The sequence below is a fragment of the Oryctolagus cuniculus genome, chromosome 2 (assembly GCF_964237555.1).
Source record: "Oryctolagus cuniculus chromosome 2, mOryCun1.1, whole genome shotgun sequence".
NCBI lineage: Eukaryota > Metazoa > Chordata > Mammalia > Lagomorpha > Leporidae > Oryctolagus > Oryctolagus cuniculus.
Window position 1 is genome coordinate 80168355 of NC_091433.1, and position 21234 is coordinate 80189588.

The following is a 21234-nucleotide window of genomic DNA, read 5'->3' on the forward strand; positions in this document are numbered from 1 at the left end:
GATTTAACTTCAGAAGTTCTCTTTCTCTTGGCAGATGAGTTTACTGCATAATATCCTGTAAATATAGCTACAACATCAAGTGAACTTGTGTAGATTTGTGAGCCTCCCAAATACAGGGCATTTCACAAATACAAGCTAGGTTTACTTACATCGAACATGTAAGAAATGTGTTTCTGTAACCTCCTAGGATTAAACTAAAATATATGGGTTTAGTTTATTTTTGTCATGTTCAAAGCCATCAACATCAAAAATATAAAAGAGAAGCAGCTCTAAAACCTAGTTAGGCGTGCAGCAGTGAGGATGAGGATATTAGTCTCCTAAGGATTAAGAAAAGGGAAAAAAGGTGGTTTTGAGTGGTAATAGAAATGAAATTTGTCATTTACCAGTGTAAATGGCCTAATCATCATTTTCACAGTCCAGTGCTTTAAAATATTTTTAAAAACTGCAGACACTGAGAATTGTCCAGCCAATTAGCTAGAAAAGTTTGGTGTCCACAGCTCTGCATTTCGCCTGGACTGTGTCACTGAGGCGGTTATTCTGAAACATCACATTTGGTGTGAGCGCTTGACCTAGAAAACTTCCCAGCTGCAGGTACAGACCGCCTAACAGCATTCTAGGTACTCCGAATAGAAACAAAACAGAACAAAACACACGGCAAACCAGCAACCTAGAGAGATGAGACAGAGACTCAAAACGCATCAAAAGAGGCTGACCCCTGTGCATTCCGAGAGCAGTGTGGAGGCTTACGGGAGGAGATGTGGAGAACCAGGTGAGGAGCGGCTGGCTTCCCGTCCTCGCTGGCAGGCAGGGCCACGTGAGCTCAGCACCTCTCTGCGGTGTCATTTTGCTGTCAGTTCTTCAGCTACCTGGGGTTCAGGAAGCTATTTGGGTAGCAGCGATGGTAGTAACAGCATCTTTTTTTTTTTTTTTTCAACTTTTAAAACGCATCTTACTTATTTGAAAGGCAAGAAACAAATCTCCCACCCACTGGTTCATTCCCCAAATTCCTGCAACAGCCAGGGCTAGGCCAGGTAGAAATCTGGAGCCAGGTTCACCCCATTATTTCTAAGTGGGTGGCAGGAACCCAACTACTTGAACGATCATCCAGGGTGCATATGAGCTGGATCAAATGGGGAGTGGAGTTGGGACTTGAACCTAAACAACCACATGTGCCTACCCCCACATCTTGATTTTGACACCCAGCCTGGATCCCAGAGACCATATGAGAGGTGGTAAGAGTCAGGCTATATTTTTATGTATTTTTTTTTAAGATCTGTTTATTTGAAGGCAGAGTTTCAGAGACATCTTTCATCTGTGGTTCATTCCACCAGAGGCCACAGTGGCCAGGGCTGGGCCAGGCTGAAGCCAGGGGCCCAGCACTTCACATAGCTTGAGTCTTCATCTCCTTTCTCAGGAGCATAAATGGGGAACTGGATCAGAGTGGAGCCCCAGCACTAGACCTGTGCTGGTGCCCATATGGGATGCCAGTGTCCCAGGCAGCAGCTTAACCCACTGTGCCACAATGCTAGCCCTTCAGGCTGTAGTTTTAAAGCTAGATAACCAAGCAGACTTACCAGAGAATCAAGAATGGCAGGTTGTTGCAGACACAGGGTCCTGTAATTAGGGTGTCACCAAATAACCTCAAGCAGGAGTTGCTCAGAGGAAAGCTTTATGTTTAAATCCTGCTCTTGAGTTGCTGTATCGAGGTAGGAGTGAAGAACTAACGAGGGCGAGTTTGAAAAAAAAAAAACTAAGGTTCAGCTTGGGCCCCATGTCCAAACCACTAAGGTTCATCACATTCGTTTGTTACCTAAACATAGTGTGCTTTGTCTTATTTCAGACATCTGCCAAACAAAGCAATACTGGTGAGACTTAAGGGCTGGCATGGTGTGTAGCACATGTCACAGCTTAGCCACATCACTGTGGGATCTGGAGTCCCGCTGCCTGGCGATGCAACTTTATCCAGGTTATTTGACCTCTCTGTCTCATTTCCACGGCTGGAAAGCAAGGATCATATTAGCATTCCTGCCACAAGATGGTCTGGGGTTTAAATGAACATGCCGACTGATTAACGATTAGCTCTTTCTAGCAGTGTTTATCACAATTCCTGGACTGCTAGGCAGTTTCTCCTCTTACAAGTGGCCACATCTCCTTAAACTCACATCTGAAAGACCCAGTGCGTATCATGCAGGCGTGTAGTATCTCTTGCAAATACTGTAACCACTTGTTCCATCAATTGTTGGAGTACTTCCAATTCATTAAGAAGGCCTGTGGATTATTTAATAAACTCGGCCAGGATGCTGTGACGTGGGCTCCCAGCAGACAGTGTACATATCCTTCCTGCCTATAATTTTATTTACTTGGGGGTGGGGGGAGGAAGGGCAAGGGCACAACAGGTTAAGGTGCCACTTCAGCATCCCTCATCAGAGTGCTGGTTGGAGTCCTAGCAGCTCCATTTCAGATCCAGCTCCTTGCTAATGTGCCTGAGAAAGCAGCAGAAAACGACCCAAGTGTTTGGGCCCCTGCCAGCCCTGTGAGAGTCCCAGATGGAGTCCCAGGCTCCTGGCTTCAGTCTGGCCCAGCCCTGGCTGTTGAAGCCATTTGTGGCATGAACCAATGCTGTTGCTTTCTGCCTTTCAAATAAATACATAAATCTTTAAAATAAAAAAAAATAGAAAATGCATTGCTGAACTGAAGAAGGGAAACAAGAGGGTGGATCTGAAATGAAAATCGCTGAGAAAATTTAAGCCATGGGATCTAACTGAAAAGCTTATGCAAGCGTGGGAGAATCCAACTACCAAAGGCAGGAGCCATGCCAAGGTGGCCAGTGTTCAGTGGGAGGGGTGGACTCCCAGAGCAGCAGGGGGCTTCCAGAGGCCACAACCAGGCACCTTGGGTGCCACGGTGGGAGCAGCCGGCCAGCAGCTCCTTGGCACCTTCACTCCTATCCCCATCTTGCTGCCTCCAGTGTAGGGTGGGGGGACATGTGTCCTGAGGTGGCAAAGGTGAGAACATCAAGTTCAGGCCAGCCCCAGCTTTCCTCTTCATCCCGAATGCCCGGGAAACACTGGGCCTCTCCCTTCAGTTGGGCTGCACAAACCAGGCAGCACTTGGTCTACCGAGGGCTCTTGGTGCAAAGCCGAGCTCCCAGATGATGAACATAGAGCGTTCAGGGGCACCAGACGGGAGAAAGCAGCGTTTACCGCTGAGGAAACAGTTAATGCAGCACATCGAAAGAAGTTCCATGTTCGCTGTTTTAATGTCGGAGCCATCCACCAGCCTGGGAAGGCCATACCGCATGGCATCAAGCTGATGGTAGTAAACGTACAGAACATTAACATTTTTTTTTTTTTTTTGACAGGCAGAGTGGACAGTGAGAGAGAGAGAGACAGATGTATGTGTTTACTTGAAATGCAGAGTTAGCAGGAGAGACCAAAATTTCCTTCTGGTGGTTCACTCCCCAGATGACTACAACAGCCAAGACTGGGCCAGGCTGAAGCCAGGAGCCTGGAACTCTATCTGGGTCTCCCAAGTGGGTGGCAGGGGCCCAAACACTTGGGCCATGTTCCATCACTTTTCCCAGGCCATTAGCAGGGAGCTGGATGGGAAGTGGAGCAGCCAGGACATGCACCAGTGCTCACATGGGATGCCAGCGTTGCCACAATTCCCAGCCACATTTTTGCACCATTATAAAGTAAAAAACTCACTGTAAGTCAAGCCATTGTAAGTTGGAGACCATCAGATGTGTCAGTCATCCATAAATCCATAAGAAAAAGGTGAGATAAGCTTAGAGAAGAGTGGTCGCAAGGTACAAATAAGTGAATCATCGCAAAGGAAACCTCATCTGTCAGTAAGCTTACTGAAAAATACTCAGCTGCCCTAGTCATAAGAGAAGTTAAAGTTAAATCTCACACCACAGGCACACACAATTTGAAAACATGCCTTTCATATCAACTTAAATGCTTTTACCACACAAAATAGGACCGCTTTGTGGGTGGGTGCTGGCCCCTCTGTGTGAGCATGGTCCCCAGGGCTATAGGCATGCTGTCTACCAGGACGTCCTAAGATGGCTAAGAGTGGGTGGTGGATGGGGAATACCACACTTCCGGGAGATTTTGAGGAAGACCTTGGTCAGTTTATTCCAGAAGTTAAAGATGAACAAACAGGGGAACTAGAAAAAGTTTTCCTAGGAAGTCTTGTCAACTTCTTGAAGTCGTCCTGTCTGCTGTTCTCTTCCTCAAGGCATAAAACAGAGACTGCTCTAGCTCTTTTCTGAGGTCTTACAGTGAGACTTAGCCTGGATCCTGCCTGGAAACTTTGCTCCAAGTCCTGAGCAATCACTTGCTTGTCTTAATCTTTCACATTAGGTACTTGAGCAGAACTCTCCTTTTAAGGAACTTGCTACACTCATATGAATCCCTTCTGTTTTTTAAGATTTTATTTATTTATTTGAAAGGTAGAGTCACAGACAGGGAGAGACAGAGAGGGCTTCCATCTGTTGGTCCACTCCCCAGATGGCCGCAACAGCTGGAGCTGTGCCAATCCGAAGCCAGGAGTCTGGAGTTTCCTCGGAGTCTCCCACGTGGGTGCAGGGGTCCAAGGGCTTGGGCCATCTTCCACCGCTTTCCCAGGCCATAGCAGAGAGCTGGATTGGAAGAGGAGCAGCTGGGACTAGAACAGGCTCCCATATGGGATGCTGGCAGTACAGGCAGAGGATTAACCTACTGCGCCACAGTGCCGGCCCCTTGAATCCCTTCTTAAAGTACGTAAGCCTAGAAGTTTATCTTTCAAGCTTTATCTTCAGGAACAGTTTTTAGTTAATGTCTGTCCTAATTTAAAAAAAAAAATCAAAAAACATACAAAGTAGTTACAGAAATCTGAGTGGTGTGTGAGTTTGTATGCAAATATATGCATTGCCTCATCTCTATCCACTGAGGGTGGCACAGTGACAGCTCAGTAGCAGTAAGCACACCCTGCACCCAGAGCCTGGTTTCTAAACACCAAAGAAGGGATTGACTCCAAGGCTGGGGCTAGGAAAATAAGATGAACCTGAGCAGCTTGTGATGCCTGAAGGCAGGAATGTGATTGAAACAGGATGGGGCTTTTGTGGAAAGGACATAAGGGCCAGTCACAAGGTGCTCCCAACAGCTAAACCAGAAAAATATGCGTGACGAAATAAATATAAGCCACAGTTGAATAAATATGGGCTGGCTTTGTGGCACAGTGGATTAAGCCACTGCCTGTGATGCTGGCATCCCATATGAACAGAGGTTTGAGTCCCAGTTGCTCAGCTTTTTTTTTTTTTTTTTTTAAGATTTATTTATTTTATTAGAAAGGCACAGTTGCAGAGAGGCAGAGGCAAAGACAGAAAGAGGTCTTCCATCTGCTGTTTCACTCCCCAATGGCTGGAGCTGCACCGATCTGAAGCCAGGAGTCAGGAGCTTCTTCTAGGTCTCCCACATGGGTGCAGGGGTCCAAGGACTTGGGCCATCTTCTACTGCTTTCCCAGGCCACAGCAGAGAGCTGGATCAGAAGTGGAGCAGCTGGGACTCAAACTGAAGCCCATACTGTATGCCAACACTGCAGGCGGCTGCTTTACCCACTATACCACAGCACTGGCCCCAGCTCAGTTTTCAATGAAGCTCCCTGCTAACGTACCTAGGAAAGCAGAGGAAGATGACCCAACTACCTGGACCTCTGCCAACCTCATGGGAGACCTGGATGAAATTCCTGGCTCTTGGCTTCAGCTGTTGTAGCCATTTGGAGAGTGAACCAGCAGATGGAAGTTGTATTCCTTTCTCACCCTCTCTTTCTCTGTCACTCTGCTTTTCAAACAAATAAATAGATCTTCAAAAAAATATTAAATATTCATGAGTATGTACTGGTATAAATAAAAGGACAGCTGTTCTTTACCAAAGAGTTCCAATTAATGACATGTGAAGAAATCAGAAATTCAGAATCCCCATTAGGCAGGTGTTAAGAGTTATAAAATAGCAGGCCAGCGCCGTGGCTCAGTAGGCTAATCCTCCGCCTAGCGGGGCTGGCACACCGGGTTCTAGTCCCGGTCGGGGCGCCGGATTCTGTCCCGGTGGCTCCTCTTCCAGTACAGCTCTCTGCTGTGGCCCGGGAAGGCAGTGGAGGATGCTTGAGCCCTGCACCCACGTGGGAGACCGGGAGGAAGCACCTGGCTCCCGGCTTCGGATCGGCGCAGCGCCGGCCGTAGCAGCCATTTGGGGGGTGAACCAACGAAAGGAAGACCTCTCTGTCTCTCTCTCTCTCTCTCACTGTCTAACTCTGCATGTCAAAAAAAGAAAAAAGAAAAGGAATCCATTTGTCCAAGAGATATCTGTGCTTTCATGTTCATTGCAGCATTATTCACAATAGCCAAGAAATGCAATCAACCTAAGAACCCCCTCAAAAACAAACAAAAAATGGGGCCAGCGTTGTGGTGAAATGGGTTAAGCTACCACATGCGATGCCGGCATCCCATGTGGATGCTGGTTCGAGTCCCAGCTACTCCACTTTCAATCCAGCTCTCGACTGTGGCCTGGGATAACAGTGGAGAATGACCCAACTTAGGCCCCTGCACCCATGTAGGAGACCCAGAAGAAACTGGCTTCAGATAGGCTCAGATTTGGCCATTTCCAGCCATTTGGGGAGTGAAACAGCAGATGGAAAACCTCTCTCTCTGCCTCCACCTCTGCCTCTCTGCAACTCTGCCTTTCAAATAAATAAATGAATGAATCTTTTTTTTTTTTAAAGATATTTTGAGGGGCCGGCACTGTGGCACAGTGGGTTAATGCCCTGGACTGAAGAGCTGGCATCCCATATGGGCACCGGTTCGAGACCCGGCTGGTCCTCTTCCCATCCAGTGCTCTCTGCTGTGGCCTTGGAAAGCAGTAGAAGATGGCCCAAGCCCATGGGCCCCTGCACCCACGTGGGAGACCTGGAAGAAGCTCCTGGCTCCTGGCTTCGGATCGGCACAGTTCTGGCTGTTGCAGCCAATTGGGGAGTGAACCATTGGATGAAAGACCTCTCTCTCTGCCTCTCTTTCTCTGTGTGTGTGTAACTCTGAATTTCAAATGAATAAATAAATCTTTAAAAAAAGATATTTTGAACTAAAAGAAAATGAAAATACAATTTATTAAAATTTGTGGTATGCAGCCAATGCAGTGCTTAGAGAGAAATTTATAACATTGAGTGAATTTTCTAAAAAAAACAAAATCTAAAAGGTCTAGGTTTATATCTTACAAAACTAGAAAAAAAAAGTGGAAATTAAAATCAAAGAAACCAGAAGAAAAGAAATAAAAATTAGAGCAGAAATCAGTCAAACTGAAAATTGGAAATTGGTAGAGAAAATAAACAAAATCAAAACCTGGTTCTTTGAAAAAAGAGAGAAAACATAAATTACTAATATCAGAAAGAGAAAAACATTACAGGTGATTTGAACATGAAATACTGTGAGAAAATTCACTCACAAACTCGAGTGATAAATTAGATGATATGGACAAATTCTTTGAAATACACAATCTAACAAAACTCACACAAGAAGAAAAATATGAAAGACCTCTCTTTTTCTCAGCCTCTGCCTCTCTGTAACTCTGCTTTTCAAATAAATACATAAATACATAAATAAATAAATCTTAAAAAGAAAAAAAAAAGAGCCCATCAATAGGGGGCCAGCACTGTGGCGTAAAGCCGCTGCCTGCAATGCCTGCATCCTATGCAGGTGCTGGTTCCTGTCCCAGCTGCTCCACTCCTGATCCAGATGCTGGTCAGAGGGTACAGTGCCCAAGGCGGGGTCTAATGCACAGCATGGTGACTCTGGTTAATGAATGTGTATACTTGAAAACTACTACAAGAGTAGACTTTTACAAAGTCCTCAATGGGAGGGAAAAATATATATGAGGTGATGGACTTTTTTTTAAAAGGATGTATTTATTTATTTGAAAGTCTGAGTTACATGACACACACACACACACACACACACACACTGCGGGAGAGAGAGAGATAGAGAAAGCTTCCATCCACTGGTTCACTCCCCAGGTGGCCACAACAGCCAGGAGTCAGGAACTCCATCCAGATCTCTCACATGGCTGGCAGGGGCCCAAGCATTTGGGCTGTAATCTGCTGCCTTCCCAAGCATATTAGCGGGTAGGTGCATCAGAAGTGGAGTAGCCAGGACTCAAGCCAGTACTCTGATATGGGATGCTGGCATCCGCTTAACACTGCACCATAACACCAGCCCCTTTTTGTTTGTTTTTAAAAATTTTTTTTTTTTTTTTTTTTAAAGAATGAGAGAACTTTGCCCGTCTCTGGACTTCTGGAGTGATTTAATATATTTATCTGTCTAGGCAGAAATAACACCAACATTTAGAAAGGTTAGGTAAATGCATTGCAGCTTCTGAAACAGTTCTTATAACTTTGGCATTACAATACATTCAAGTGCCTGTGTTCCTTAAAACTGGTCATCTGGTTAGAGTGCAGCCATTCGCAGTTAGAACCCTGTTTTGTTTGCTTCCATTACTCAATTCCTCCTAAGGAAACTGAGAAGGATTGGCTGGAAACCTGAATTTATATAAAGGGTCTCATTGAGTTGTATCAAAAATAGGCACACAGAAAGAAGGAAAATCTTCCACTTGAAAACTTTCCCTGGAGGTCGGCTGCGCCATGAAGTGCGTGTGTCGGGTGCTCAGGTCCCGGGCAGCTTCGCAGGGAGGGGAGGACGTGGCCTCCTGCAGCCTTGGTGCATTCATTGTTCACACACCCGGGAGTGTGGCCCTGGCCTATTGGAACATGTGGCTTTAAAAGAATGTGGGCCTCGGCACAGCAGCTCACTAGGCTAATCCTCTGCCTCCAGCACCGGCACCCCAGGTTCTAGTCCCAGTCGGGGCACCAGATTCTGTCCTGGTTGCCCCTCTTCCAGTCCAGCTCTCTGCTGTGGCCCGGGAAGGCAGTGGAGGATGGCCCAAGTGCTTGGGCCCTGCACCCGCATGGGAGACCAGGAGGAAGCACCTGGCTCCTGCCTTCGGATCGGTGCAGTGCCGGCCATTTGTGGGGTGAACCAACGAAAGGAAGACCTTTCTCTCTGTCTCTCTCTCTCTCACTGTCTAACTCTGCCTGTCAAAAAAAAAAAAAAAAAAAAAAAAAAGTGGGCAAAGCTAATAAGCTCCAGAGTAGGTGTTTTCCTGGCTTTGGATTGACTCTGCTTTATATGTTTCTCAAATTTTTCCGTTTTCTCCTCTGCTATGCATTTTTTTTCTAAAGATTTATTTAAAAGGCACAGTTATAGAGAGAAAAGGAGAAAAAGATAAAAGGATCTTCCATTGACTGGTTCCCTCCCCAAATGGTCACAATGGCTGAGACTAGGGCCAGGCCAAAGCCAGGAGCTTAGAACTCCATCCGGGTCCCACCCATATAGGTAGGAGGGGCCTGACTACTTGGGCCATCTACTGCTTTCCCAGGCATGGTAGCAGGGAGCTGGATTGGAAGTGGAGCAGCAGGGACTTGAACCAGCACTCTGATGAGGGATGCAGGCAGCAGGCGATGGCTTAACCTGCTGTGCCAAGTCACCCGCCCCCATGCTATGTAATTTTGTGGTCCATTACTGAAAATGATTATAAGTTCTGCATAGTATTAAGCTTTACTATGACCACGTGTATGTTTCTCCTTCCTTTTTTAAGGCTATAATACACAATTTCACTTTGATTCATTGGTTTTGCTCTGTGCAGAGACTTTAGAAGGCTAACCCAGAGGTAATTCAGAGTTGAGTGTAATTGAGCACAGGCTTAAAAAGTATTCATGGGAAAAGGCACAGGTCAGAAGCATGATCAGATTTTTGTAGCTGCTAAACATTCCAAGTGTTTCTTTGCAGCTTCTGTAACAGTTTTCTCTTAAATTTTCATAGTAAACAGTCCTGTTCAAATTTTTAGAAAAGCTCTTCTACCATATGTTATCAACTACACAAATAAAAATAGTTTACATTATAGTGGAGAAAACCAGTAGGCACCACGTTAATCAAGTGACTAAGCTTAACATCATGAGTAGTAAGACACATTACTGAAGTGACACCTGACAGGAGGGGCTCCATTTTAGAGCACCCAAGACTGCATGTTGAGAAAGCACCCCTCAGCGTGAGATTGTGGTCTGACACCAGCTGTGGTCTAAAACTCAGACAGTCACAGTACACTACATCCTGCTTGGCGGAACACAGACATCCTCCAGCATGAGCGCTCAAGCTTCAAACAGATAGGCTGCACCCGGATTAATGTGAAGATTGTAATCTGTCTGTGTCCTGCCTATGTGTTAGGTCGGTACCTGGCCTAACGTCAAGACTGTCATTGGAGGCTGGCGCCGCGGCTCACTAGGCTAATCCTCCACCTGCGGCGCCGGCACCCCGGGTTCTAGTCCCAGTCGGGGCGCCGGATTCTTTCCCGGTTGCCCCTCTTCCAGGCCAGCTCTCTTCTGTGGCCCGGGAGTGCAGTGGAGGATGGCCCAAGTCCTTGGGCCCTGCACCCCATGGGAGACCAGGAGAAGCACCTGGCTCCTGCTATCGGATCAGCGCGGTGTGCCGGCCGCAGTGCGCTGGCCGTGGCGGCCATTGGAGGATGAACCAACAGCAAAAGGAAGACCTTTCTCTCTGTTTCTCTCTCTCTCACTGTCCACTCTGCCTGTCCAAAAAAAGACTGTCATTGATATTGTCAAGATTGTAACTGATATTAGCTTCGCACATGCTTCAGGTCATCTTGACCCTAGTAACCTTGTATTCCCCCTCCCCTCCTTGTGTTTCTGCCTTTATAAACCCTGTTGCTATGAGCTTCAGAGTCGGGAGTTCTCAGGGGCATGAGCTCACTCTTCATCGCTGGCAATACAAGACTCCAAAGTTTCTCCGTGTGTGGCGCTCCTCTGTCAGCATGCGCTCGGGCATAACATTTGTCGCTCCCCCTCTTCGTGGAGGAACGACACTAAACCCTGCCTAGGCTTCATATCCGAGTCACAGCACCATTATGTCGCTCCCCCTCTTCGCGGAGGAACGACACAGGACCCTGCGCTGTTCTTTCATCTGCTCGGCCCTCCCCGGGTTTGCTGCTGGTTCTTCCCGGGTTGGCTGCCGTCCCTTCCACCTCCGTGGAAGGGCGGTTCCCCCTAGCCACATTCCCCACTTCCATGGGGGAGCGGCACACTGCCGGCCGGCTCTCTCGGGGGCTGCACAGGTGTTCCTTCAGATAGATGTTCCTGGTGCATGTTGTCTCTCTCCTCCTTTATAGTCCTCTTCCACCAATCCCAACTCTGCTACCCACACACCGAGTACGCTGCTCTCCTCCAATCAGGAGCAGGTCCTGCTGTTTATTGGTTGAACTGGAGGCAGCTGTGTAGAAGCTGTTTCCTCCCTTCTCAGCGCCATATTGTGGGAGAGCAGATGCATAGAATAAGTCTTAATTCCAGTAACTTAGTCTAGTCCGAGTTGCTCCCCACAACATTATTCTCCATCGCCACAACAGCATGAGGCACTGAGGACAAGCCACTCCCCTGGCTCTTACCAAAGATGCCATGAGCAAACATCAGGTAAACCCAGTCAAGAGAATTCCCAAAGCAACCGAGTAGTACTTCTCAGACACAGCCAGCTCTAGAAAGACAGGGAAAAGCAAGAACCGCCACAGATTGGCAGAGAATAGGGAGACACAACAATTTCATGTTAACGTGGGATCCTGTGTCAGATCTGGAGCAGAACACTAACAGGTATGTGAGCTCGGGCTGTTGTAACAAAATACTGTACACTGGGGGGCCCGTAAACAGCAGGAACATATTTCTTACGGTTCTGAGGTTGGAAAACCCAAGGTCAGGGCTGGCGCTGTGGCATAGCAGGTAAAAGCCACCACCTGCAGTGCTGGCATTCCCACGGGCGCTGGTTCCCATCCCAGCTGCTCCATTTCCGATCCAGCTCTCTGCTGTGGCCTGGGAAAGCAGTGGAGGATGGCCCAAGTGCTTGGGCCCCTGCACCCACATGGGAGACCCAGAAGAAGTTCCCAGCTTTGGATAGGTGCAGCTCCAGCTGTTGCGGCCATTTGGGGAGTGAACCAATGGATGGAAGACTCTCTCCCTCTCTCCCTCTCTCTCCCTCTCCCTCTCTCAAATCTGCCTTTCAACTAACTAAATAAATCTTTAAAAAAAAAAAAAAAGGAAGAAAGAAAACCCAAGACCACGGCCCCGGCACAACTGATGTCTGGGAGGTTCTGCTTCCTGCTTCATAGACGGATGTCTTCTTGCTGGGTCCTCCCTTGGCACAAGGGTTCTTGGAATTCCCTTTAAAAAGCAAACAAGATTTATTTATTTATTTATTTATTTATCTACTTATTCATTTATTTGAAGGCAGAGTTACAAAGAGAGGGGGACAGACAGATTTTCCATCTGCTGGTTCACTCCCCAAATGGCCCACAAAGGCCAGGGCTGGACCAGGCTGCAGCCGGAAGCCAGAAGCCAGGAGTTTCATCAGGTCACCCATGTGGATGGCCCAAGTTCTGCTGCTTTCCCAGGCACATTAGCAGGGACCTGGATTGGAAGTGGAGCAGCTGGGACTTGAACTGGTGCTCACAGGGATACAGGCATGCAGGCAGCAACTTAACCCATGGCACCATGGGACTCCAGCCCTTCTGAATTCCTTTTTATAAGGATGCTGATCCCCATTTGTGAAGGTTCCATCTTCATGACCTAATCACCTACCAAAGGGCCACCTCTTCACACTACCACATTGGGAGTTAGGATTTCTTTTGTTGTTATTGTTTTATTTTTTAAACATTTTTATTTATTTTTCATTTTTTTGTTTGGAAGACAGAGATGGACAAAAACAGAGACCGTTCTTCCACTCATTGGTTGAATCTCCAGATATCTGCAAAAGTTTCTTTGCTCTTCTTGCCCATCCTGAACAGCACATCCCCTTGAATTCCAGTCATTATAAATGAGTGTCACCAGTAGGGGTCAATGTCCTGCTCTTCTACAGGGAAATGCAATCAAAGTTCTAGACAATATGGAAGTGAAGTCTGGGAAACAGCCCTTTCGTAAATTGAGGATGACAGAGAACCCTACCATAGCTCCAGCTAGTGGGTCCATCAAAGGCACTGGGGTTAACATACTCAGACTGGCCATGCAATTAAGCCAAGGAAACTCCTGGATCATAAGAACTGCACAAACTCCCTGCAAGGATCACACTCTGAAACAGGTAATTATTACAATTGCTGTTGCTTAAGAAATGTTTCTGAAGAAACAGATGCAGCAAACACCAGGTGAGGCAAGCAAACACACTTCTTGAGATGTCATCTGGCATCTCTAGCTGTTGTAGTTTAAAAAAAAAAAGAGAGAGAGAGAGATTTATTTAAAAGGCAGAGTGCCAGAGAGAGGGAGAGACAGACAGAGATAGAGACAGAGAGATCTTCCATCTGCTGGTTGTCTCCCAAGTTGGCCACAACAGTCAGGGCTGGGCCAAACTGAAGCCAGGAGCCAGGAACTCCATCCAGGTCTCCCATGTAGGTGGCAGGAACTCAAGTACTTGAGCCATCATCCTCTGCTTCCCAGGTGCATCAGCAGGGAGCTGGATCAAAAGCAGAGTAACCAGAACTCAAACCAGCACTCCGATATGGGATGTGGAAGTCCCAAATGGGTGGCTTCACTCACTGTACCACAACATCAGCCCCTAACTGTGATTCTGAACTGTTCCTGGAAATGAGGCCCACGGCACATTGATATATGTTATCAGTTGCTGAGAAATTAAAAACCATTATTCAGGAAAGAAAGCAAACAACCAACAGTGTTTTATTACCACCAGAGAAATACTGTTTATTCTGTTTTAATGAGCCATAAAAATACCACTTCATCTTTTTTTTTTTTTTTATACAGTGAGAAACAAGCATCATAGAAAATGTCAGCTCTTTATTAAAAAAAAAAAAACACCTTATGTGCTCGGAAGATTTTCTTCTATTTCCTCCTGTAAAAATCCTTACTGGATGAATAGATGCAGGAAGGAAGGTGCTTTACTTTTCCTGCTTAATGTGTTGAAAACCGACCAGGCATGGACACAGTCCTAATACCTTCCATTTTAAAGCTAAGTAAGAGTATAGCTCATCCACCTGGCCGGGGGCACTCTAGGAAACTTAGGTCTGGAGAGGGAATTGCTCCAGTTGTACAGCTGATTGGTGCTAGGGTGGGCTGGGCAAGACCCCCAGCTTTCCAGGGAGGGGGTCTGGCCACCACCCCTTGGTTGGCTTTGCTAACAGCTGAATCAGGAGTGATTAGGAAGACAATGCTAAAGCTGTAAGGGTCACTTTACCATTTCTTTTGAAATGCTTTGGAAATAGGTGCAGCTGAATGTCTTAAAAACATTTGCAAAAAGTGCAATCACCAAGCCTTCACCTCTCAGTGCTAACTCAGAGGCTGTAGAGAACCAAGATTCCCGTGCTCTCAGCTATGTTATACACCTGTACAGAACTTGACTTGGATGCACCTGTCATGTTGGTGTTTTAATCATGATAGTCACTGCTGTTTGTCATTTATTCCTTTATAGCAATGGTCACTGTAATGCCTCTGATCTATTGGTATTAATGATATACCCATGAATACAAGGGTCAAATGGGTCCATTCACACCCAGTAAACCTGCTTCATATCAACACGCTCCTCTTGTATGATCCCTCCCAGGTCCTGCCAGGGCCCATCAAGTGACCAGAGCATGAGCTCACAGCCTGCAGGCCAGAGGCTGCATCTGTCAAGGGTTGACAGCATTTGTCAACATACCACTCTGCTTCAGTCCACAAATGGGCCAGAAGAAGACAGACAGCAGGCGTAGCCTGGAAGCCACTTCCAGATCAAGCAAGAAAAGGAAATCAGGGAGCCCGATTCTGTCAGTGAGGTCAGAGCGAATTGAGAAGAGAGGTTAACAAGCAGGTGCTACTATAGGTCAAGTGGCAAAGGGAATTTGGGAAGCAAGTGGGTGGGGCCTCGGGGGTGGATTAGTAGGACACAGAAAGACAGGGAACTAAAGTTGCCATTTCTTTTTTTATTTATTTATTTAATTATTTATTTGAAAGAGTTACGCAGAGAGAGAGGCCTTCCATCCAATGGTTCACTTCCCAATTGGCCTCAACAGCCAGAGCTGCGCCGATCTGAAGCCAGGAGCCAGGAGCTTCTTCCAGGTCTCCCACATGGTGAAGGGGCCCAAGGACTTGGGCCATCTTCTACTGCTTTCCCAGGCCACAGCAGAGAGCCGGATCTGAAGAGGAGCAGCCGGGACTAGAACTGGTGCCCATATGGGATGCTGGTGCTTCGGGCCAGGGCATCAACCCACTGCGCCACAGCGCCAGACCCTAACGTTGCCATTTCATGGGAGGAGCTGGGCAGCGGCCAGGGACTGAACAGGTCAGGTCCCAAGGGAAGACTCGGGGAATGGAAGAAGGCACATGCTCTCCGCTCTCCACCATCTTGGATTCCAGCCTTGCCCTGTGCAGGCAGATGGTCTACTTCTCTGGCTCTGGCTGTATTCCTTAGGCCAAGTCCCGCAAATCACACTGCTCTTTATACTGCCCAGCTCAATAAACACTCCCTATAGGGTGCAATTAGCAAGGGAAGGAAGTGGACGTCCTGGTTTAACCAGAGTAGTAGAAATTATCCTTGGCCATCAACAGAGATTTGGAGCCAGATTACATTTTAAAACGCTTAATTCACCAATTTCTTTTGAAAACTATCATTTCCGTAGAAGCATTTCCCTAATCATTCAAAGTTCTCACTAAGGGCCAGCAGTGTGGCATAGCGGGTAACACTGCCTCCTGAACAGTTTTTTTTTAAATACTATTTGTTGAACTCTTTACTTAGTATAGTGTTAATTGTATGTGTATAAAGTTAATTAAAAATAGATCTTAGTAAAAAATAAGAATGGGAATAGGAGAAGAGGAAGAAGGGTAGGAGGGCGGGTATGGAGGGAAGAATCACTATGTTCCTAAAGTTGTATTCTGAAGTGTATGAAGTTTGTATTCCTTAAAGAAAATGTTTCTGGAGTAAAAATAAATAAATAAAAATAAAAAGGAGAAGTGGAGCAGCCAGGACCTGAACCAGCAATCAAATGAACTGTTGGCGTCACAGTGGCACCACAACGCTGGTGCCACAAATACATTTCTAATCCAAAACTGGATATTTCACAGGAGTGGGATCATATCCTGTAGAGGTTTTGAGTGGGCTTCTTTCACTGAGCACAACGGTATGAGGGTTCGTCCGTGTTATGTTGCAGCATGTGCCACTTGTCCATTCCTCCCTATGACTGAGTGAATTCCTTTGTGTGGGTCTGCCACATTTTTTTACCCACTTATCAGTTGATAGACATTTATATTGTTTCCACCTTTTGGTCATTGTGAAAATGCTGCTATAAACAATCATGTAAAAGAAAAACCAAACAGACACTGCCTCCTGAGGCATCGGCATCCCATATGGGCACTGGTTCAAGTCCCGGCTGCTCCACTTCTGATCCAGCTCTCAGCTGTGGCCTGGGAAAGCACTGGAGGATGGCCCAAGTGCTTGGGCCCCTGCACCCACGTGGGAGACCTGGATGAAGCTTCTGGCTCCTGACTCTGGCCTGGCCCAGTCTGGTTGTGCCTGCCATCCAGGGAGTGAACCAGCAGATAGATTCTCTCTCTCTCTGTAACTCTGCCTTTCAAATACATAAATTCAATAAAAGAAAGTTCTCACTAAAAAAAAAAAAAATTGCAGTGTATCATTGATACAGAAACTTGCACACATCTTAAATACACCACAAAGAATTTTTTTTTCCAACTCATCTGTATTTGTGACAACCTTTTAAAACAAAATCACTTGGGCACTACATTTCCATCCACAAACCTCAGTGACTAACATTTAACAGCTTTACAATACACCTAAGTAGATTTTGTTCTCCTTAATGATACGTTCCTTTGGAAAACAAGTCTCTTGGGAGTTCCTCCCAGTAAGTTTTTTCAGGTTAACCTATTTCTAGAGGATGAGTACATGCAGGATCCATAAGTACAGCACAAAGTTTAAAAGCACATCGCATGAGATGAAACTCAAGCCATTTTAACAAGTGTTTGTCTTTGAAACACCAAAGTATAGCTCGAACAAGACAGGGACAAAAAGATCGGGTCTACTAAGGATCCGGCTGGATAGCTAAACAGTGCAGACAAGGGGTTACATACACCTTACAACAAAGGTTACCTGATCTGTTACAGCCAATGTGACACTAGAAAAGCCTTACTAGCTCTGCTTGAGCCTAACATCACAGGATCACTTACACGTAGAAAGAAATCTATCTTCCCCTTAAGTAGTTGTCATGACACACAGATTGTTTAAAATGTTAACAAAAATAAAGGAAAAAATCTTCAAAAGAATTTATTGTTTATGATTAACTTGCCAAAGTGACAGAGGCTGCAATGGCCAGAGCTGCGCCGATCTGAAGCCAGGAGCCAGGAGCTTCTTCCAGGTCTCCCACACGGGCACAGGGGCCAAAGGACTTGGGCCATCTTCCACTGCTTTCCCAGGCCATAGCAGAGAGCTGGATCAGAAGTGCAGCAGCCGGTCTCGAACCGGCACCCATATGGGATGCCAGCGTTTCAGGCCAGGGCATTAACCCACTGCACCACAGTGCCGGCCCCAAGAAGCACTTATTATTAATAGCTCTGTGATTGTCACAAACTGCTTACCCATTGTCCTATATGGTGAACTTGTTTACTACAATAAATAATGCTGCAATGATTATTACTTTGTTCCTCCCAAGCTGGGCACAGACAAGACTGCATGATCTCACTCATATGTAGAATCTAAAACTTGATCTCACAGAAGTATAGGGTAGAATTGTGAGTACCAGAGGATGGAGAAAGAAGGAGAGTTAGAAAGGTGACAGGTACTGAGTCACAGGAGAAATTCTGGTGTTCCACTGCACAGTAGGGGAACTATAAATAACAATAATGCATTATGTGTTTTTCTAGTTTTAAAAAAAATCTAGAAGAATTTTAATGCTTTCACCATAAAGAAATGACCAATGTCTGACGTGAGAGCTATGAGAGTACTTCAAAAAGTTTATAGAGGGGCCAGCGTTGTGGCATAGTAGAGAAAGCCACCAACTGCAACAGCATCCCACACGGGTACCAGTTTGTGTCCCGGCTGTTCCACTTGCGATCCAGCTCTCTGCTAATGACCTGGGAAAAGTAGTTGAAGATGGCCCAAGTGCTTAGGCCCCTGCACCCACGTGGGAGACCTGGAGGAAGCTCCTGGCTCCTGGCTTCAGCCCTAGCCCAGCCACTACAGCCATCTGGGGAGTGAATCAGCAGATAGAAGATCTCTCTCTCTCTCTCTGTGACCCTCCTTCTCTCTTTGTAACTTTTTTTTTTTTTTTCCAGGCAGAGTGAACAGTGAGAGAGAGACAGAGAGAAAGGTCTTCCTTTGCTGTTGGTTCACCCTCCAATGGCCACCACGGCTGGCACGCTGCGGCCGGCGCATCTCGCTGATCCGAAGGCAGGAGCCAGGTGCTTCTCCTGGTCTCCCATGTGGGTGCAGGGCCCAAGCCCCTGGGCCATCCTCCACTGCACTCCCGGGCCACAGCAGAGAGCTGGCCTGGAAGAGGGGCAACCGGGACTAGAACCCCGTGTGCCGGCGCCGCTAGGTGGAGGATTAGCCTATTGTGCCACGGCGCCGACCCTCTCTGTAACTCTTTCAAATACATCTTTTTAAAAAGAAAAGTTCATAGAAAATGCAATTAAAAATAAGTTTATTTTGGTGCAAAATAATTTTGAAATTCACACATAATTTTCCCAATATGCATTTCCATGGACTTTTTGAAGTACCCTCATGCATTTATCCTGGTGATTATCATGTATGCATACACTGAAACATCACATAGTGTGTGCAATCTTATGTATCAGATAAAAATAAAATTAGCCTAAATTTCCTCCCAACTATAATACCACCCCACCCCAGTCCCACTTGTCTCTCTGGTTAGTGTAAAGACTCATTTCAGTGACCTGTTTCTAATGGTCTCAGGGTCCCTTACCGTCTCTTGGGTGAGGCACTGTTTTCCCCCGTTCAAGTTCAAGTTCTCAGCTCTGTGAACCCCGGGCCTGCCCTGAGCTATTGTTTACGTGAGAGGAAATGCAGACCCACCCTGGCTGAGACCACCATTGCTGCTCCCAAGGCCCTCAGCATCAGGGGTGGGTTCTGTGTGCCAAGATTGCGCTTGCTGGTTGTTTGCCTTAATACTAAGTGGTGATACTGACCTGTAACTTTCCAAGTCATCTATTGTTTTTGTCAGGATTTAAACATTAAAGGCTTTTTTGCCATTGAATGTGTTGAAAAGGAATGAAAAATGTTGGTTTTGGAGGCTTAGATAGTTGTATAATACTTTTATGATGGAATAGATATTGTGGGGAGCAACTGGGAGCAACTCGGACTAGACTAAGTTACTGGAATTAAGACTTATTCTGTGCATCTGCTCTCCCACAATATGGCGCTGGGAGAGGAGGAAACAGCTTCTATACAGCTGCCTCCAGTTCAACCAATAAACTGTAGGACCTGCTCCTGATTGGAAGAGAGCAGCGTACTTGGCGTGTGGGCAGCCGAGTTGGGATTGGTGGAAGAGGACTATAAAGGAGGAGAGAGACAACATGCACCAGGAACATCTAAGGGGAACGTCTATCTGAAGGAACACCTGTGTAGCCCCCAAGAGAGCTGGCCGGCGGTGTGCCGCTCCCCCGCGGAAGTGGGGAAAGTGGCAGGGGGCCCGCCCCTCCACGGAGGTGGAGGGACGGCAGCCAACCCGGGAAGAACCAGCAGCAAACCCGGGGAGGGCCGAGCAGACGAAAGAACAGCGCAGGGTCCTGTGTCGTTCCTCCACGAAGACGGGGAGCGACAGATATCACCCTAATAAGAAGACAGTTGTAAGCAGTACACAAATAAACACTTTTTTCTTTTGAACAAGCATGTGTTTCTTTCAGTGAGTAGCACAAAAAATATAATTAGTACACCAAATACAATTTCATCAGTGTTGTTGCTTGGAAGGAAGGTTTTACTTACTTTTACTTTTTAAAACAAGTATCATTGTTTTACATTCACACTTTTAAAAAATTATTTTTTTAAAAGGCAGAATGATAGAGAAAGATCTTTCATCTGCTGGTTCAATCCCCAAATGGTCACAACAGCCAGGGCTTGGCTAGACCAAAGCCAGGAGCCCGGAACTCCATCTAAGTCTCCTGCATGGGTGGCAGAAACTCAAGTACCGGGCCCATCATCTGCTGCTTCCCAGGTGTATTAGCAGGGAGCTGGATTGGAAGTGGAGTAGCCAGGACCTGAACCCACACTTTCATATGGGATGTGGGCCTGCCAAGCAGTTGCTTAACCTGCTGTACCACACCACTGACCCCAGAAGATAAGTTCTTAAAAGTAAGTTGATTTAAAGAAAGACAGTAATTATATTTTAGTAGAGGTGGCCCACAGCTGAGGCAAGGCGGTGAGGGTGCTGGTTATATGACGTTGTGTCAGTGTAACTTGTAGGTCCTGGTATCTTTCTGTTGCTGTTACCATTTTAAATCCAGACCAAGGAAGAAACTGAGGGAGTTATTTAGCATGTGCCAAGAAAAAGGAATCAGACCCACTGTCCAAGTCTTAGTAAAAGATCATCTCTTTCCTGTTCTCGGTTTCTGTGTAATATTCGCACGAGACGGTTTTGCACGTAACGAGTACGTAAGTAGTTATCAAGCCTTAGGTGGATCCGCACTCCAGCAACACACTTCCAAGAATAATATCAGCCTTCCCATTTTTAGACCAAGTGTTTCAAATTTCCACATTTTGACCAGATATTTCAAATTTCTGAAATCAAAGGATGGGTTCAAACTTATAAGCTGGTCTCAAGTTCATGTAACATACCAATATAATAGCATGACTGAGGTTTGGTTTTGTGTCACTCAAGTTCACGTTCCAGGATCAAGGGGGCCAACTGGATGTTTGGTTTCTGGGAGTCCATGCATGTCCCATTTGCTCTCTTGTTCCCAGTACCTTGTGCTCTCTGCATCGCTTTCCTTAAAACTTTGCCTCCACATGTAGAAAAGGAGGCCCTGAAGCAAGAAGCCATGTCTTTTTCTGTTTTGTATTCTCAGTACCAACAATAGGAGCTTGTATGTAGTGACGGTAGGAAGTGTCTTTATATACACTGGTGACAATCACAGGGATTGCTGCTTAAA

General features: G+C 46.4%; 1 protein-coding gene across 1 annotated transcript in view; it reads right to left on the reverse strand.

Moving 5' to 3' along the window:
* Positions 1-280: 280 nt before the first annotated feature.
* Positions 281-21234, reverse strand: part of MBOAT4 (membrane bound O-acyltransferase domain containing 4) — a 28970-nt gene continuing 8016 nt past the window's right edge. Inside the window, exon 4 of the mRNA XM_070069510.1 lies at positions 281-317. Within this exon, the coding sequence (XP_069925611.1) occupies positions 281-317 (37 nt within the window). The remainder of the gene's footprint in view (positions 318-21234) is intronic.